General features: G+C 38.6%; 1 protein-coding gene across 9 annotated transcripts in view; it reads left to right on the top strand.

The window, feature by feature from the left end:
- Window positions 1-20,639, top strand: part of rbfox3a (RNA binding fox-1 homolog 3a) — a 1,019,729-nt gene that overhangs the window by 913,779 nt on the left and 85,311 nt on the right. For 4 of the 9 annotated variants that reach the window (XM_055223823.1, XM_055223826.1, XM_055223822.1 and 1 more), the window contains one exon: window positions 15,145-15,288. In XM_055223823.1, coding sequence (XP_055079798.1) covers window positions 15,145-15,288 — 144 coding nt within the window. The other 5 variants (XM_055223828.1, XM_055223829.1, XM_055223825.1 and 2 more) reach the window with 5 other exon arrangements.

Here is a 20,639-nt window from a genome sequence, read left to right as displayed (position 1 = left end):
ATCGTCATACAGACCTAATATTAATATTTCAAGCCTTATTTAAAGTATGAAGTCAAAACTATGTTAAATGCACCCATCTGAATTATTCACTGGTCTAGATACACCATAGTGCACTAGGTATATTGATTAAGTAAATACTTCGCAACTGTTTTGTTTTACCAGTTCAAAGGAGAATGTGTATATATATATATATATATTTGTGTGTATTTTGTGTATTGATTTATTAACATCAGATGCCCTATCACAACTAGCCTCATTACTGCGATTAGAGTTAGCAATGTGCATTTCTTAACCAAAAAAAACAAACAAAAATACAACATGTGCTAGAGATTACATTTGAACTAATTAAATGCTTACTAACTGTGCCACTTTTGCCAGAATTTGGTGTTCAAATAACAATAACATGGCAACTCTCTCATGTACTTCTTTTTTACAGTCATACTTTTCCACAGAGAGTTAACGCAGACTTAGTAATAGCATGAAACCCTATATGTACAGTAGCATGTTCAAATAGCCCCATAGACTTCTACAGCACTGGTCTGGAGTCTGGACTGGATCACAGCAGGCGGCCGTGATAGTAGCGTGTTTCATTTTATCACTGAAGGATACTGTGGATCCCCATTTCAAAGACATCTCCGCAGCCTTCTACCTCTCCTCCTTTCCTCTCTCCATTCCCGGGGGATGGGGGAGAGGAGCGATACTGCAGAGCCACTACCCTCATTGTCAGCTAATCCGTGCTAAAAGGGCCAAAAACCAACAACGCGACAGATCTTACGACGATGTAGGGTTTAGTTTGAAAAGGAATGCTTAGTAATTTAGCGAAACAGCTGACTGGGGTTGTGTAGGCAAAAATGTAACCTGGGAACAAAATGCTGGACTATTTTTAGCACAAGGGGAAAAAAAGGATCCAGAAATAAGTAGGTTGAAGTAAAAATAAATAGGAACAAAACAGGTAATGGCAGTAAAGTGTGCTCCTAGAGGTTTTTAAAAATAGAATACAAACATAATTGACCGTGGAATTTTGAAAGCTGTCACATACTAAAGACACATAATTTTCTATTTTCTAGTGAGTCCTTTTGGGGTTGCAAACTTGTTTTGGTCTTCTCGATCTCGCAACCAAACATAATTAGCATTCTACTTTATGATTGGATAGTTGGAATGATGTGACACTTTAATTTTTTCTTACATCAGATGCCTTTCCTGTTGGCTGTCACAAGCAAACATAATGTAATTGTCATTGTAGTCATATTTTTAGTTGCATTTTGACAATATATTTTAAATCTATTCTGTTAAATATTTGACTTCTATACAATATTTAAAGACTTTTGCATTATTTGCGTAGTTGTTGGCCTTTAAACATGCTCTTGAGTACTTTCGCGTTGGCATTTCATGATTTACAACTTAAAATAATGGTTAATTAAAGAACTATACATTAGATACAATGCGAGGCTCCAGTAGTAATGAACATGATTTGCCTGCAGAGATGCTTAAAACAAGTTTGGTGACGATTTATTGGTTTAAAAACTGCACATGGTCTCTACAATCTGAAGAAATTTCAACCTACGTATTTGGTGCTCGGAAGAACATTCTAACAAAGTCCATTTAGCATAATATGTGTTTTTTAAAAAGAATGAATGACTTGCTTTATAAAATCCTTTGTCGTGTTGTCCCTAGTCTGGATAAATGCAGTTGTTTAATCAGAATTCGTATGGTTTAAGTTACTCCTCACCAGCATTTAGAGATCCAGCACTGCTTGAGAATAGCTTTTGTATTCTGTATTTGTTCCTGGTTTAGTTCTTTACGCTCATCTCCTAGGCTTTCCACCACATTTCCTCTCCTTTATTCCCATTATAAGCTCCACAGACTGTTGCAATTTCACAGCGGGCCGGACTTTTACTAGTTCTTTGTCCAAACACTCATTTATAATCTTTATTTCTGTTTGGGGCCCGTCCACATCTCATTCTCACTATTTGTTTTTCATTAACCTTTATAGCGCTGCAGTGTTGTGGCTAGTGTGCCATTAAGTAAAATAACCACATTCTTAAACCAGAGCCTGTTATAAGGGGCTATTCCACATTGGTTTTGGAGAATTCTTATGGGCTTTTAAAATGGAGAAACTTAGTATAGATCACTGATATTAGGGTTTTAATAGACGTATCCTTTAAAGTAAGTGTAACATAGCAACAGTTTTAATTATCTATACATGGTTGGGGACATAATGTTACGATACCCACGAGGCCGCAGTCCATAAAGAGTGAAATGAGAAGTTTTACCTTTGCATAGTGACCCCAGAATAAGGACAAGTCTGCAGGTCCAGTTCTCTCATACAATGGAAAAGTTCGGACACGATGTACTTGGGCTGCACGGATGGTTATATAGAAGTCAAATGTAAGGCTCAAAATGTACCTGGCTTAAAATACTAAAATATAATAAAGGAAAATGAATCCTGACAGCAGCTGAACTCATTATCATAATCAGGAATAAAACTTAACAGCGTTTCCAGCGATGCTAACTTGGGGTGAGATAAAAGGGTTTTTTTGTACTAAATAAGACTAAAAGTTACTAAATTAAAATACCTTAGTATAACCTATGAAACTAATTGATAAATCCTGAATCTATTTCCAAAAATAATACGCGCAATTTTACCTGAAATGTTCCACAGTACAGCATTAAACATACCTAACATGCTTATATTCAATTAGAGGTGTTTTATTGCTTTAATAAACACCTTGAAAAACATGCATTCTTACTGTGAGCGGGGCGAACTCTCCACAGATCTGACCACAAACCCACCACCTGCTTGTCTCCATGGAGATAGATACATTTAATGCCAAACTGTGGAACATTCCCAGCAAAGTAATGCATCTCCATAGAGAAAAAAAAAAAGCAGAAATGTTATATGATGTTCAATCCTCAACTCAAGTTAATTTGGCCTTAACTAAATCTCAGTACAAATGGGGAAAAAAAAAAAAAAAAAGTTAAAAGACAATTCTGAAATTTTATAGTGCAATACTGAAGATGTACAGCTTTTACTGACCAATAATTACTATTTTAAACCTTATTTAATGTAATTTAATTTAAAGATATAGCAAAAAAGTGCAGTGATTCTGGTCCAGGTCTCATTACAGATGTCATCAGAAGTACAGCGGCTCCTAAACGGAGGTTTGTGCTGACGGGACAGTATCCGGTGAATATATAGCTCTGCGTCGCCCCCGCGTCCCAGAATAACTCCCCATTGTTCCTCGTGTGTGAGTTAGTGCGACGTGGGAGTGACAGCCCCCTCTGCTGCGCTGGAGGGGGAAGTCATTTATATCCACACCTTCTTGGGGAAAGTGAAAAACAAACAGGAACCTTGCATTATAATTCTGGAAGTCTCTCCGTTCTCTTAATGGGATGTAATCTAGCTGCTTATTGGCGGAGCTCCAACACGATGGTTTCATTTATGCTGCTGTAATGCTACCGCGCGCTGGGGAAGTGCTGAGGTTGGCAGTTTGTGGATGATTTGAAAATGAGAGCGAGGTTCAGTTTTAGTTTTAACAGTTTTAGGGCAGCGGAAGTCGTAATCAAGAGGGGCAGAGTTATAGAGTCGACAGGGTTCGACTGTTTAGGGAGAGAAGTGTAAACAGGTTACTCAAGCCCACACTAATTTGCAGTTATATAATTAAGAGCACTTTGGAAAGTTTGTGGATTATTTATTTTATTTACTTTGCTGATTGGAAAGAAAAAAAGTTCAGCTTACATGTGCAAAAATGAAAATACATATATATATATATCCTGAGAAATGAAAATGGAGGTGAGATTTGTGCTTTTACCCAAGATAATTGCGCTCTTTCAGTCTAGCAAATTTTACATCATATTAGTAATATAATAACAGGATTTTTTTCTTTCTTTTTATGTTTTTCTTCAACAATTTAGACAAAAAAGATTACATATTTCTGTTTACTGGTAGTTATGTAGAAATTACTAGCCACTATTCACATTTCATTTAAAACTAGGCAAAAAGACAGACTAAAATACAACCATGTTTTTTGCATTCTGTTTAAGGCGTCCTCCTGTTTGTTTCCATGAAAATGATATTCCTTTGGTCATAGCAATAAGTATGGCTTTTACTTTCTATTTCAGTCATGCAGGTGACTTGCCGTCTCCCGAAAGTTACATCCTGTACCTTAAAAAAAAGCAAGAAAATTATATAGAAATAGTATAGAGATAGAAAACATTATAGTTGTGTGCAGAAGTTTATTTAAATAAAATCTATTTAAATGACTGAATAAATAATTTGACTTTCTGACTCCATAAGCACGCACAGTTTGAATTTACGAACACCCCTGTCTCACTCTCACTCTAATTGTTCTTGTTTCGGGAGACCTCCTAATTCTCTTATTAAGCTCTGTTTGAGATGAGCTAAAGTGCTAAGGTGGGCACTTCTGCATCCCCTGTGTAAATACCACTCTCTCAGGGACTCTCTCAGCCAAGACAGTGCCGAGTCTGTGCAAGCTGACATCTCCCTGGCTTCGGTTTTCTCATCTATGTTTTGCCCTCCTCCCTCCTTCCCTCCCTCTCTCTTTCCTCTCCTCCTCTCCTCTTTCGTGACAGTAAAGTGCCAGTCGGGTGGCCTCCTATGGTAATACAGAGGTAATTATTTTCTTGAACACAGATGCAGGCAGCGAGAGGCAGGTAGGAGCCCCGGGATAGTGTGCTGTGATGGGGAGCCGGTGACACTAGGAGTTATTGAGTTAGCGTGGAACAGCATTGGCGCACTTGGCCCCCGTGTCAGCGGCTGTCGGGGAGGCCACTCAAAGTTAATCTGGAGCTTTGCAAAACACAGGCCGGGGAGAGCGATGACGTCACCCAAACAGGAGCTGTGTTTTGGGATGGGAGGATAGAGAAGAGGAGAGGAAGCAGACAGAAGCTAAGCTAATGTATAGGTGGGGTTTAAATTGTACTGTAATGTGTACTGCTTTACTGGCTTTTGCATTTTGATATGACATTTTCTTTATAGAGTGGTGGAAAAAGTACTCAGTTTTAAGTGAAAGTACAGATACTAAAAAAATTACTCAAGTAAAAGTAAAAACATCATATAAAAAAAGTTAAATGTAAATTAAATGTACTAAAGTGCCGGTACCTGTTTAAAGATGTACTTAAAGAGTCAAAAGTAAAAGTATTTCATGCTGATTTTGACATTGTGCTGAATTTTGTTCATCTGAAACAATTAAATCGATTGTTTTTCTCTGGCTGTTTTTATTTGTATATTTTTGTTTGCTTGAATTATGAACGTGTTAAAAATAAACCCTCTCCGTCTCAAACAATAATAAAAAAAATACTTTTACTTTTCAGTCCAGTTAAAAAATGTAGTGGAGTAAAACATGCAGATGCCAGCTCTCAAATCTAATAAGTAAGTAAAGTTATTTGTACTTGAATACAGTACGTTACTACTTTTACTTTGTTACATTCCACCACTGCCATTACACAAGTAAATCTATGTATTATATTGTACCAGAGTGTGTAGCAAATCCATTTTGATATTAGAATGTCATCTGTTTAACTCAGGTTTATGCAGTAGTAAAAAGTACTTAATGACAATAATAATGTTTTATTTGTATTGCATTTTAAATTTGACACCCAATGCCAGAGCGCTATAAAAACAAGAACAACAGCAGTTACAGATGTAGTCTTAGGGTGCAGTAGTTGTAGCAGTAGTAGTTGTAACAGTAGTAGTAATGGTAGTAGTAGTAGTAGTAGTAGTAGTGGTAGTAGTAGTAGTAGTAGTAGTAGTAGTAGTAGTAGCAGTCATTGTAGTAGTATTGGTAGTAGTAGTAGTAGCAATCTCTAACTATATTACTATTATACTACTACTACTATAATCCCACTATGCTATACTTTTCTGTTTGGACTCTGCACTATTATAACATGGTTTGGGCTTTTTAAAGGACGTAGTAGTAGTAGTAGTAGTAGTAGTAGTAGTAACTTGTACACACTTTTGCCAGGCCTTTTGTTCCATCCTCACGATCCGACTGAATTTGAAAGACAATCCACCGCTCCCCCCGTCCTCCCTCAGCTCCTGCCCCCAGTGTCATCCCGCCTGGACAAAGTGAATGTGGATGTTAGCAAACCCGCCGCGCAGTGATAAAGAGCCAGCCTGGACACTGGTTTTGGAGGCTAGCCGCTAGTCCGCTAACATACGCTAAAGGTCGCGGGTGTCGTGTGTGAGCGATGAAACGGATTGACCCGGGGGGCTGCCGTAGCTCGTGTACCCCCACTCTCTCCCCCCCTCTTTCCGCTCGGGCATCTGTCTACGCTGTGTCACCTCGGGGTCCAACATGGCGGATCAGGCTATTAACCTCCAGCGAACAGGGACACAGACAGGAGCAGACCCTCTCTCCTCTCCCCTCTCGCTGTCACAAATCCAGCCTCGCCGCGGTCGGCTTAGGGGGCAGTTTTCACGCCTCTCTCCAGATCTAGTGTCCGGTAACACTTAACCTGTGCTCTGTCCACCTGCACAATGGCTTTGCTTGTTGGTCACTGCACATAGTAAATACAATGATGTTAGAGGTTCTATATTACGCAAAACTGACTCCTGAAGACGTTTAAGCCATGTTACAATCTTATTACCGTACCAAAAACATACCTGGAGTTGAGTTTTGTTTCATTCACACATGTTTGAGAAACCCTTTATTATTAGTCTGTCTGTTCCACCTTGTGATGTCATGAAGTGGGAGCTTTCAAGTCAATACACTGGCAATTCCAGGGCAGAATTATCCAAAATGATTCTAATAAAAATACTTTCTGTATTACCATATGACGTCACAAGTTGGAACAGAGTGTTTTCTGTTTAAGAGAAGGATTCAGCCTAAATATGCAGGGTTTGTGTGTTAAACATAAAATTCCAGGTATGTTTTTGATGAGGAAACAAAATAACAGATCAAAAACTGTGCAACATGGACCCTTAAACTATGATTTAAAGAGAGATATATGCTAAAAACAGTTCTTAGGGTCTAAATAATTCTGCTGTCTGCGTCTAATCATAAAGCATTTTTATTGTTTGCGAACCAGGAAGTAATACTGGCACACTGTTAGCTTGCTAGTTATTGATAGCATTACCTTGATGACAGAACTCAGCCCTGGTTTCTGAAAGCTGTGAAACGCACTTATAAACTCATCGTGGTGAATGATTTGGACGCAAGGAATGGGTTAGGAAAGTGAGGAATAACTTTGGACCTATGTAAACAGTTTAAAATTAACCAACGTTGCCATTGGGAGACAGAATAACCACTCTGCCACAAGAACACAGGGAGATCACGCACTCTCCACTTTACGGATTTGGAGTCTAGCAGTAGCAGGGGTAGTAGCAGCAGAAGCAGTAGTAGTTGTGGCAGTATTATCAACAGTAGGATTAGTAGTAGTAGTACCAGCAGCAGCATTAGAAGCAGTAGCAACAGTAGTAGCAGTACTTGAAGCGCGACCCCTTTGTATTGATGGTGACAAAGTGGAGCCTTGAATCAAACAACTGTCAGTGTAAGAGTGTATGTCAGTGTGTGGGAATGGGCCATAAAAGCCAAATAAATGAGGGCCGTTACCGTGGAGATTGTGATTATGATAATGAGAATAATAAAGGCGATCATCATTACCGGCCTGATGATGATGATGGTGATGATACTGCCGTGATGAATTAGAATGAATAAATCCCTCGCCCATTTCCTAAACGCCGCCAAATGTATCAGTAAGACCAGAGCGAGGGACAGGCCCAAAGTAGAGGAGGCAGGAGACAGGACCAAACCAGACCAAACCAGATTCAACTAGAAATTAAGGCTAAAGCAGACCAAATTTGTGCCTCACTACGTCCTGGTATTTGAGATAAGAGAACAATTTGAACACTGAATTTTGACTTGTTATTTTGTGTTTTGGAGGTAGATGGCTTTAGGCAGGACAAATTGTGAAAAAGAGATGAAGAGTATTATTAAAATGCGTTGACAGTAGTACTAGTATATCACGTAGTGCTCTGGTTTCCTCATAAAAAAACGACAATATTGATACTTTGCAGTAAGTTCACGCTGGGGGTGTACTGCATGTATGTCTGTCTGTGGTGGAATGTTCAACGGTTGCCATGGTGACACAATGCCCACATTGGCAAACGCAGCCTGATAACTTTTTAATTGTGTGAAAACTCAGGAAAACAATACAAAATAGATTCAAGCAACACATTTTCAGTGGTAAAATTGAGCTGTCCCATTTAGGTGTTTGTTGTTCAAAGTCTCAGACAGAGCAGAGCCTACAGTTAGCTTCACATCCCCAGGGAATGTTGATGACATTAGCTGCAAAGTATCAATAGACTGTAGGAATATAGTCTATGGAAAAGTTTGTACTTCACAAACCTAATTTAGCAGTGTTGTTTTAGCTTTTGGAGCTGTAAGAATGCAAATTGTGCAACCAATTTGATGTGACTAAGGTCCAGGTTTCTCTCTTGGCAGTCACACTTTTTCACATCACGTCACCTTTTTTGGGACTAAACTGAGACAAAATCAGGATCTAGACTAAGACAAAACCCAGATTAGAAAAGAACTAAACCAACTCTACATCAGGACTCAATTGGGACCAAACCAAGCGTGAATGCAGCCTGATAATATGTACAAGCTGTTGTCTCAGACTGTTTTTACATTGATTTCACTCCAAGGTCTTTTCAAAATGGCCGTCTTAAACCTGTGTAAAGATTGCAATCAGATGTTCAGCGCTTTGGCTTCTCCGTGTCGAACCAGACTCCAGAGAGCTGCCTCTTTCTTCCCTCTGTCTGCTCAGACCACCTCTGGGAATCGCAGTTTACATATCACATCCAAACAGGTTTTTTCTGTCACAGTCTCCTCTCCCTCCCTCTCCTCCTCCTCTCTACTTCCTCTTCTCCTCTCTTCCTCTCCTCCTCCTCTCCTCCCTGACCCCCCCCAACCTCCTCTCTCTCCTCCTCTCCTCACTGCTTGTCTTCCCCACTCTCCACTCCTCCATTCTCACCTCTTCTCTACCTCTCTTCTTCCTCTCTTCCACTCCTCTTTCGCCCTCCCCCCACTCTCCTCTCTCCTCCTCTACTATCCTCTTCTCTTCCTCTCCTCTTCTCCTCTGCCTCTCCTCACTCTCTTCTCCCCTTCTCCTCTCATCCCTCTGCTTCTCCCCAGCCCTCTCTTCCCCCCTCTCATCTCCTTCCTCCCTCTCCGCTCCTTTCCCCTCTCCTCTTCCTCTTCTCCTCACGCTCTCTCCTCCCTTCTCCCTCTCCTCTCCCCGTCCTCTCTTCTTCTTTTCCCCTCTCCTCCTTTCAGTCAGTCCTAGTTCATTCTGCCTGGTTTTAATCACTCCAAATTCCACCGAGACCAAAACATTGAGACAAGATGTTCCTGAAGAGGGGCCTCTAGTGGTCTATCAAGTAATTGCATTTTTCCCCCTTTTTTATCAAGAGGAAACGTGAAAGGCAACAGTTCATTACTGAGGCTCTTAACAATGTTCAAAGTGTGCTAAAAATACTGGCAGCTTAATCAGGTACTTCTTAAATTTAAAGGTGCTGTGTACCAGATTTTTACTGTTTTAAAAATGTGAAAAACAAAACTAGTTCATTTCAATTGGTTCGCAGTGACCCAAAGTTCTTCCTCACTTACCTTATGCATTCAGAACGTCCTAATTATTCACTGTAGTTTTGTTTATAAGCCCTTTTCACAACTCTCAGAGGGAAAGTTAGCCTGACAGTAAAACTACTAGTAAGCTAACATCCACATCCTGCTTATCGGACCAGTAAAATCTGATAATATAATACTGTTTAAATCACATGTGTCAAACTCAAGGCCCGCAGGCCAAATGTGGCCCTCAGCGTCATTTTATGTGGCCCTCGACAGAATAAATTAAAAGGTTTGATGGTCTTAACATGTTATTTTATGACAAGAAACACTGGAACACAGCTATATTTTTTACATCTATGCAAATGTATATGCAGTATTTGTAAGTTGAATAAGTAATAAATACAGAAACAGTTCATTAAAAAGTTAAAAAAGTAGTTACATTTATTTTACATCTGGCCCTTTGATCGCAACCATTTTGCTGATATGGACCTCGGTGAAAATGTGTTTGACACCGCTGGTTTAAATGATGAAGTCTGTGTCAAAATGCTATATACATACATTTCAGTTTTGTTTTTGATGCTTTGAGTTCCCCCTCCCTTTGCTCCCCACACTAAGTCACTCCCCCTTCAGAGCAGTATTACAAACAATCAGCGTGCATGTCACTAATAACTACTGCATCGGGTTTGTGAAGTTGTAGTGTGTTGTTTTGTATCATGTTTTTGTATATTTATGGAAAATGGGTGATGTAGGCTTAAAGCTAACGATAAGGAGGGTTGAATAAAGTCCGGGAGAGATCACTAAATTACTGAAACATGCATGGATGACATCTAAAACCTCTTAAAGCATGTTATCTGTTATAAATGACATGGTAGAAGGCTTCAAAACGTTTTAATAAATAATAATAACCCCTTCTTTAAACCATTTTTGTAGAGCCCCGAGAGGCGACTCCTGTTTTGATTTGCGGCTATACAAAAAATAAACTGAAACTGACTTGACTATTGAACCAAAGTCAAAAAAATCTCTCCACAATCTTGCTGACACGATACCAAGCCTATAGTTTGACAGATACCCCCCGCACTGCACATTGACGTTTGATTGAGCCGATGACCAAAGAGTATCCACAGAAACACATGACACTGACGCGAGTCCGTTGAGCAGACAAGCTCCGTCCTGTCCGCAGATCCATCATGGCCGCCGCAATCCCAGAATCCATCAGTGTCTCCCGTCCGGATCATTTGTACAGAAAACGTCAGCTCGCGGCCGCATAATGATGTCTGCGCTGAGAGGCGGCTTACACTGCAAAACTCAAGATCATGAGTTACAATCACTTGGATTTAGAATGTGAATTATGATTTGAGTAGTTCTGAGTGCAGTTTAAACACAATGACTGGCTTCAATTCATTACTTTTTATACCAAGCTAACTTTTTTTGTCAAAGGGATAAAAAAAAAAAAAAATTGCCACAACCACATTGGCGTAGTTTTAAGCTAAATTATCTTGGAACCAAAGTCGAAAACGCCATAAATCATAGTTGTCATAAGCGAAATCACCTAATCTAGTCAAAACTAAAGCCCAACTGATTTAATTATTGGTGTTTTTATTGCACTAAAATGTGTTGCTTCCAAATATCGGTTCAGTCAATATCCTGGTACGACATATAAAATGTTGTAAGATTAAGACTATTTACTTTTGAATATGCTTGAGTAACCCTTTATTATTTGTCTGTCTACATCTCCAAAGCTCCATATACTCTGTTCCACCTTGTGATGTCATGAAGGGGTAGTTTTCAAATTAACAGCTACATTTTACCTTTTGTTCAGTAGAGTGTGGCAGCTCCAAAGCTGAAAGTACATAAATGATTCTATTGAAGGTGTATGGAGTTTAAAAACACAGTGGAGCACTTCCTGTATTACCACATGATGACATCACAAGGTGGAACAGGGTGTTTTCAGTTTGAGAGAAGAACTCAGCCTAAATATGCAGGGTCTGTGTGTTAAACATGTGTGAATGGAACAAAAAACACAACTCCAGGTCTACTTGTGATTAGAAAACAACATTTTAACAAAGCTCAAGAAGTGCAGTTGGGCCCTTTAACCGAAAGAAGGACAAAATCAGTAATATGTTTGTCTCTACATAAATCAAACCTCAAACTGCGGCTAAGCTAATATTGTTTTGCAGTGCAGCGTCGGTAGCCTGCGCTCTGGTATGGAGCTAAGTGCGTCAGATGAATAAGTGGCTCTGTAATGCACCCGCTCAGCTTGGGGCCATAAGTCACAGTCTGTTTGTGGACGGCTTTCAGGCCTGAGTGAAAAATGACACACTTTTATTATTTATACCATTCACACTTCACATTTGAGTGGATTGGATATTTTAGCTGATGCTGTGGGTCTCTGTACAGTTCTGGGTTCAGTCGTTCACAGCTAAAAGAAGAACTACACTGGATTAAAGTTGTCAAATTCGACATTTTCGGAAGGCAGCAGCACCAGGGAAGTTACACAGTGTATCTTTAAAGAGCCCAGATTACACTATTTTCATATCTATGTTATACTGTTGTTTCCTCATCAGTAACGCATGTTTAACACACAAACTCTGCATATTTAGGCTGAGTTCTTCTCTCAAACAGAAAACACTCTGCTCCACTTTGTGATGTCATGGGGTAATACAGGAAGTGCTCCACTGTGTTTTTAAACTTCATTAGAATCTTCCTTCATTAGAATCATTTGGATAATTTCAGCCCTGGGATTGCCAGTCTCCACTGAACAAAACATAAAAGGAACCTGTGAACTTGAAAACTACCACTACATGACATCACAAGGTGGAACAGAGCATTTTGAGCTTTGGAGATGTAGACAGACTGATAATTCAGGATGACGCAAACATGTCTGAATCTGGTGATCAGTTCTAGGACCTTCTGGCTGCAAGGCAAGATTGTTTACCACTTAGTCACTGTGCTATTGACCTCCTGAGACCAAAAAGTGTTATCCTCATATGTGGATAACACTTTTTGGGTTGTCTAGGCCACAAATCAAATTTTTAGAACAGTAACAATGCAAATATATTCAATTTAGAATTTTTTTTAACAGTTTAGAATGTTTATAATAATTTTTTTTTTGGTAAAGGCACATGTCCTGCTCCTGTCAGCAGCTCTTCACACGAGACACATTGTTCCAAGAGGCACAATTGTTGTTTCTCATTTATGTTTTTAGATTCAGGACAAATGGTGCTGTGTTCAGGGTCTTAATAAATAGTTTTTGCAAATCATTATCTAAATGTTTTATCGAAATGATTAAAATGTCCACATATAATGACATTCGATTTACATCATTTTTCTCAGAAACCATATAATGTAAAAATATAATTCTTTGTATTTACACTCATCAGGTCCCAAACAGCCCAAATAACGAAGAGAAATTAATAAAGCCTGTCATGTAAGAGCTCGAGTCTCAGGAGTTTAAAATACTGAAAATAAATAGTAGTGGAGAGATTGTTTTACAGCGTCTATAAGGGTTAAGTGCTGGCCGGTTACACCTCTTGAGAATCTGAAGTTGCCAAAAGGAGTGCTACAGTTACACTAAAAAATATTAAATAAAATAAATAAAAATAGTGAGGCCAAAACTGTTGAACTGAACCAAACAATTTAACCTTTAAAATCTTGTCCTGTCTTTTTCTCATGGACCAAATCTTATGTGTCGTCCCACCTCTAGTGTCTATCTACTCTAATAATTAATATATTATTCATATTTATTTCCATTTAAATGCTGTCAGTATTTTAATTTGGGTGTGTACATTTAAACCCGGTTTATCTGCCTGCTCCCTGTTTATACAACTACTATTTCTATTTTTCTGCATGTCACTGAACACACTGTAGCTGTTTTGTTTTGGAAAAAGTGTAGGAGCGCTCTCACTTTTTCACTTTACTCCTTTTGTGCTCCAAATGTTGTCTGCTGATCCACAGAATCTACTCAAATGAACCAAATGAAATGAAGTGCCTCTTTCAAAGCTGTTATAGGTGAGGACTCTAAAGACATAGGATTGCGTTTGGTGGTGGATTCGTTGTTGAATTGTTTGGATCGTCTCGTTCTCCAATAAAACCCTTTGAGCTCAATGCTGCTGTTATGATTCAAGCCTGTATAATATTGACTTTACTATCTGTTAAGTGGCTTTTTAGCTTTTGGCACAATCGTCAGCAGGGGGGTCGACGGGGAGGGAGCAAATGGGTCTGTTTTCCGGGGCCCCAGGATTTTAGGGGGCCTAGAATTCGACCCTCTTCCTATTCATGTATATTAGAAGGGGGCCCATGTAAGTAATTATAGATTTTTTTAAATTTACTATACACCAGGGCCCTGTCCTTCACCTCCATTTTGAAATCTTCATGAGTTTCAGCTTTCGCGTATGGTCAACATTATGAGGAATTTCAAATACGCCATGGCATCAGTGCTAGTTTTTCCTTACTTTTTCCTTACTCTGGTTGTGTAGAAGTTTAATATATTTTTGTAGAGCCTAAAACCACAGCAGCAGTCACTTCACACAGCTTCACAAAATTGTTGATTTAGCCAAGCGAAAGTTAGAACATTGTGCTTGAACCCAACCTGAACCCAGTTTATTTTCGGTTTTCTAATTAAATGCGTTTGTTATTTTTTCCCGTCTTTCCCAGTCTAAACTTTTAATCGGTGGTTTTCAGATTTTAGACTGTGATGATGTCATACTTCAAGATCAGGGGGAGGGGCTACTTTATTCAAAATGTAAATTAACAAATGAGTTTAATAGCAAAAAACAATATTTCCATCTTAAAAAACTGCCAAACTTTTTTTTTTTTTTTTTTTTTTAAGTCTTCTTGAGAGTGGATTTTATCAAGAAGGGATGGATTTGTATTTTAATAGCTGTAAAATACATTACTACACTAAGAGTAAACTACAATGACTTTTTCATATGTCACTTATCTGTTTTTGCAAATTAACTCTTCAGATGTTGTACCTGATCATTTCTTTTAGCAATTAGACCCAAGAATTCACTACAAAACAACAAAAAATATGCTTCTTGACAATATTCCTTTCAGCTGCTCCCATCTTTATTAAATATTATCAGCCGATAGATCATATATGTCAAACTCAGGCCCGGGGACCAAATCTGGCCCACGGTTTAATTATACCTGGCCCGTGAGATCATCAATTGTGCATTAAATTTGGACACCTGTATCAATTTTTCTATAAATACTGAGTTTAGCCTGTGAATTTATCTCAGTTTTTTTTATTTTTTTATTTTTATTTTTTTTATTTTGGCTTACTGTGCATTTGACTTTGACACCTCTGCGATGATCTGAAACCCAGCAATTTCCGACTATTCCCCATTCCGAAATCCATGGGCTTGCTCTGTAGAAAGTTCTGAAGACACATGACCCTAGCTTATTTCCGCTTTTTCAAATGTGCTGATGTAAAATCTCATATTTGCCATTAACTTCCATCCAAGTCTAATCACTTTCTTCCTTCTAATTAAATTTATCCATTATTTTTCCCAGTCTAGCCGTTTAACCCGTTCCCTGTTTTCTCTCCTCACAGACAGATGACGTGACACAGACGGAGGGCTCCCAGCCTCTGCAGCTCCAGCACTCAGACTCGTCGGAGAAGCAGCAGCCCAAACGGTTACACGTCTCCAACATCCCCTTTCGCTTCAGGGACCCCGACCTGCGGCAAATGTTTGGGGTGAGTGCCTGCGCCACACCATTCCTCTTTACATCGAAGTTTATGGGAATTTTGGCCCAATTTTGGCCCAATTTTGGCCCAATTTTGGCCCAATTTTGGCCCAACTTTGGCCCAATTTTGGTGATTTCAAGTACTACATGACATCACGCAGCACTGTTCTTATTAAAGCTAAGTGTTTTTTATTGAAAACAACTGGCTGCAGGGGCGGAGTTTGACGTGACCCCACCCCCTCCTCCCCACTCTTTTCTTTCAAGGTACTCCTCTGTTTAGCAGCTGTATTTGGGATATTGTTGTTGGCGGAGGTTGTTTATTTAAAGTTAAAACTATTTAAAGTTAAAACTATTAGCAGCTGTCGTCACAAATTCGTAACTTTTTAACTTTGCATGATTCAAAAAGTTGAAGGGTTGGTCTCGCTAACAACTGCTAGCCCGCTAACCGTGTGATAAACAATGTAACATCGCCATGGAGACAAGCAGGTAGTGACTTTCAACCCCAAAAGTTACATAACGCAAATTTTAACCACGTGAGGAGTTAAAATCTTAAATATAAATTAAACTCAGCACAATTCTATTATAGACCGGTGCATTTGATGAAGGAACAACTCTGAACATGATCGAAGGCTCAGTTCTGCTTAATACCGTTTCTTTGTTCAAAAGTTCAAAGTTGGTCCTGGGGGAGACCGAAAGTGCAAAGTTCCTGTTGTCCGTGCCCAGACAGGATTTATTATTTAGAGCCGCGAGACGCCAGAAAAACCCGGGCGTTTGCACCATTATCTAACGCTTTCTTTGAAACACAACAGCAACAGGAAGTAGCTCTAAAATCCTCTGATGATGGGAAATAAAAAAGAACAGTGCTCAGAAGGGAACGGGGCTTTTAAAGACACAGGAAGTCAGAGTGGAACGCCCGGTCTAGATCAAATGTGTCTTTGAGAACTTTCTGTGATTCTAGTGTTATTGGCGTACAAAGGAAAGATTACAGTGACACATATTGAGACAAGGCGTTTGGATCCACTACTGTAACCTCAGCAAACTTAAAGGTCTTATATTACGCAAAACTGACTCTTGTGAGGTTTTAGCTGTGTTTGAATGTTGTTACCTCATCTAAAACACAGCTGAAGGTGTGTTTTTGTTTCATTCACACTTGTTTGAGTATGCTCTGTTCCACCTTGTGATGTCATGAAGTAGTAATTTCAGTAATTAACATTTACCTTTTACCTTTTGTGTAGTCGAGATGTGAAATTCCAGGACTGAAATTATCCAAATGTTTCTAATCTTGGTGTATGGAGTTTAAAAACACAGTAGAGCACTCCATGTATTATTTGTTTTTGTGTGTGTGTGTGTGTGTGTGTGTGTGTGTGTGTGTGTGTGTGTGTGTTTGTCCATTTAAAATACTATTAAACTTCCATACATCCATCATTAGGGCCAACTAACAGGTCAGATCTGTGGAGAGGCAGTTCCACTTACAGTAAAAATGCATTGTTTTCAAGCTTTTTAGATGTTTTGTGTCGTAACACCAGGTGTAATAAAAATGTGAGATACACATGTTTAATACCATACAGTGGAACAGTCCAGATAAAGCAGTAACATCTCCATGGAAACAGACTTGGAAAAGTTACATAGAGCTTTAAACATACATACTTCATAACTTCAGGCATAACATTTTTGTCAAAAGTGACTTGTACATGTGAGTAAACATGTAACAAATTAAATACATATAGATAAGTTTAAGGTCGTATTGCGGAACATTCCATATAAAGCAATAACATCTCTATGGAAACAGACCCGAAAAAGTTACATAGTGCTTTAAATATACTTACTTCATAACTTCAGACAGTAAAAGTGACTTATACATGTGAGTAAACGTGTAACAAAATAAATATATATATATAGAGATAAGTTTAAAGTCATATTGCGGAACATTTCAGGCAAAGCAATTCACTAACGTCCACTTAGTAAAGCTCCATAATGCGCCTTTAAATGTGCTTCCTTCATAACTTCATGCACATGTGAGTAAACGTAACAAAATGAATGCAATAATGGAGATAACTTTAAAGACATATTGTGGTAAGCGAATCAGAACCTTCCGCCCGTAAAGTTCCACATTGCGCCTTTAAACATGCTTACTTCATAACTCCGGACATTAGAAGGGACTCGTACATGTGAGTAAACGTGTCTGCCGTTATTGTATTATTGTTATTGACTGCAGCCGTATTCAGCGGGGGCTTTTGTGCCGTACTCATTGAGGTGGTAATTGGACGCGGCCGGGAGAGCTGAGAGCGTCTCTCCCCGTGTGCCGATATTCTGGTCATTCATGATTCATGTGTTTGTGTGCAGCCGGAGGTCAGGGCTCTTCTGATGGAGAGGATAATACTCACGAGTTACCCCATCATAAGAGCAGGCGACGGGCTAAGGGACAGTACTACAGGGGGTTTAAGTGAGAGGGCCGGGTCATTAGAGCAGCTCAGAGGCTCCCTGTCAAGTGTAAGGTATAACTCGGATAAGCACTGATTAGCATAGGATTAAAACAACACTTAAAGCAGACCTATTATGCAAAATAGACTTCTCAGAGCTTTTAATCACGTTATAGCTGTTTACCTTTCTCATTTACCCTTACACTTGAAGTTGTATTCAGAGTGATTCGTGCATGTTTGAGTAATCTTTAGCCGCTTATTTTCAAGACGCCATTTTACAGATCGGTACTTACTTTGTTTTCCTATTAAATTTTCTTAATCAGTGATATACGTAGGATTCAGTAGCGTCGTATTGTCATTTTGGTACAACTGAAAAAAAAAAAATCGTCTGCTCACTAGTGCAATCTGCAGGTATCCGTAGGAGGGGCCGATTCTGTTGTGATGACGTTTACAGCGATGTCAGCTCCCATTGGGCAGCGCGGTTTTCTAACGCGAAAGTCAGCAGATTTGCTTTTTTAATAAGTCATTTTAGATGAATATTGCAATTTAAAATATGCAACTTATAATATAATGATCCACAAGTGTTATGGTTTATAACTAAAGCAGACACAAGCACAATAGGTCTTCTTTAAAGTGCCACATTAAAGTTAAACTGTGTAGGTGGTGTTTTAATGGCATTATCAACTCTTCCTAGTCATTTTTGGCAACGTTACTGCAAACTAGGTAGATTCGGAGTTTCGTATTCAAAAACATTTATGTCTAAGTGTTCTGCCTGGCCAATGCATTTTGAAGTGTTTGTGGGCGGAGTTTAACGTATTTAGTCCCACTTTATCCATACTATAACATTGTTCCCTTGTTCAAAACATATCTGAAGCTGCTCGTGTTTGTGTGATTCATTCTGTGTACTAAGTTTATTCCCTTTAACCTTTCAAAAACACACTATAATTTCCCAGGATTGTGGCGTCAAAGGTAGACATTCCCTGCATTATTTTTAAGCCCATAAATTAACAGCAGACTTATTCTGAACATACATAATTTTAAAGGTGATGTACCTGATTTTCACAGCTTAAAAATGTGAAAAACATAACCCCAAAAGTACTTTTCATTTGGCTTATGCATTCTGAGGTATTCACCACGTTAAGTTTATAGTATTTTTGACTACTTTCAGGGACCAGACTGGAATTTTGCTGTCACGGTAATGATAACAAACATTAGCATCCTAACAGCACATTTCCTGGTTCTCTGATAATAAAACACTTAATTAGATATTTTCACCCTATAGCTTCTTTTATAATGTATCTGTGCTAGTTAAAAACAGATACAGCTGCTTTAATCTTCATTTTTATGCATTGAAGTTGCTCATCTGTCCTTGAAATTCTGTTAATGTTTAAAGAAAAATATAAAATATAAGTTAATAACTGAAAGAAGGAAGTTTTCATTCACAAAAGTTAATTTACAAAACAAGCCCACGTTGTCAAGATTACACAGTTATTGCACCACTCCTCCTTGATGCCCCCTCCGTTCCTTGGCCCCATTGCCCCCTTTGCCCCCTCATCCTGTTACCCTGCCTCTGTTGGCTCATCTCTGGGTCAGGAGGTGAAGACGAGCCCATAACGAGGCTCTGACTGAAGATCTCATTAGACGACCACAGAGGACCCTCGGAGCTAATTACTGCTGTGATCGGATACAGAGCAGGGGAGGGGCTTTTCGGGGGTCCTGAGAGTGACACGGCTGGAAATGTGACACCGGGGCAGAGTCCAGGGCCCAGATTATTACAGTTTTGCTTATTTGTTTACTTCAGGGTCAGTACGGTGCCGATTAATCAAATAAATATGCCAGAACAGTTCATTAACTTTGTTGTATTGTTGCCTCCAGTGGTGGAACGCAGCGAAGTTAAAGCTGTAAAGTGGATTTTACAGTGGATACTTTACTTTTACTTCACTATATTTGAGAGCAGGTATCTGTACTTTCTATTTTTTATTATTGTTTGAAACCCACTGAAAAGGCTGAGGGTTTATTTATAACATGTTCATAGTTTGATCAAACAAACATATACAAATAAAAACAGCTAGAAAAAAATCAATTGATTCAGTTGTTCCTGTTAAACAAAATTCAGCACAAATCTGTATCAAAATCTATCCATTTGAAGCTTCATTAGATCTCAAAACCTGTATGAAACACTTTTACTTTTTGCTCTCTAAGTACATTTTTAAACAGGTACTTTAATAACTTGAGTAATTTTTTTTCATGTGATACTTTTACTTTTACTACTTTTTTGCTCTGGTAACAAAATTGGGTACTGCTTCCACCACTATAAGAAATAGTTAAATAGTTTCTGATAATCCCAAATAAATGAATAAATACATTAATAATAATAATAATAATAATAATAATAATAATAATAATAATAATAATAATAATAATAATAATAATAATAGTAATAATAATAATAATAATACATTAATACATAAATAAATAAAATATTAACAAGTCATGGAAAACGTCAGAGTATCCTCTAGAGAAAGTTTTGTTCTATGTTTCTGACAATGGAATTTCAGTGTTCAAATCGCCTTCAGTGCAAGATATCTGGCACGAGCAGCTACTGTTTTTAGCCTTATTTATACTGCATCAGGAGAGGTGACCCTGCTTCTTATGTGACCAGTATTTTGGTCTACAGCGAGGGGTACACCACTCGTATTTTTTAGGCCCAAATGCACTGTATAAAGTATGTCATTTACATTTCCCATTACTCTGGCACATAACGCAAGTATATAAAACGTAATTGGCTAACATGTGGTAATCTGACAACCTATATTTCATGTCCCATTTCATAATTAATTTCAGAGATTAACCATTACAAAAATCCTAATCCCAAACACGTGTCGTCTGATTGGCTGCTCTCTTCTTCTGAGCTCCTGACATAAATTCCAGTTAAAAACCA

Source organism: Periophthalmus magnuspinnatus, chromosome 8 (assembly GCF_009829125.3).
Source record: "Periophthalmus magnuspinnatus isolate fPerMag1 chromosome 8, fPerMag1.2.pri, whole genome shotgun sequence".
NCBI lineage: Eukaryota > Metazoa > Chordata > Actinopteri > Gobiiformes > Gobiidae > Periophthalmus > Periophthalmus magnuspinnatus.
Note: the sequence above shows the minus strand (reverse complement) of the source record. Positions and strands in the feature narration are given on the sequence as shown.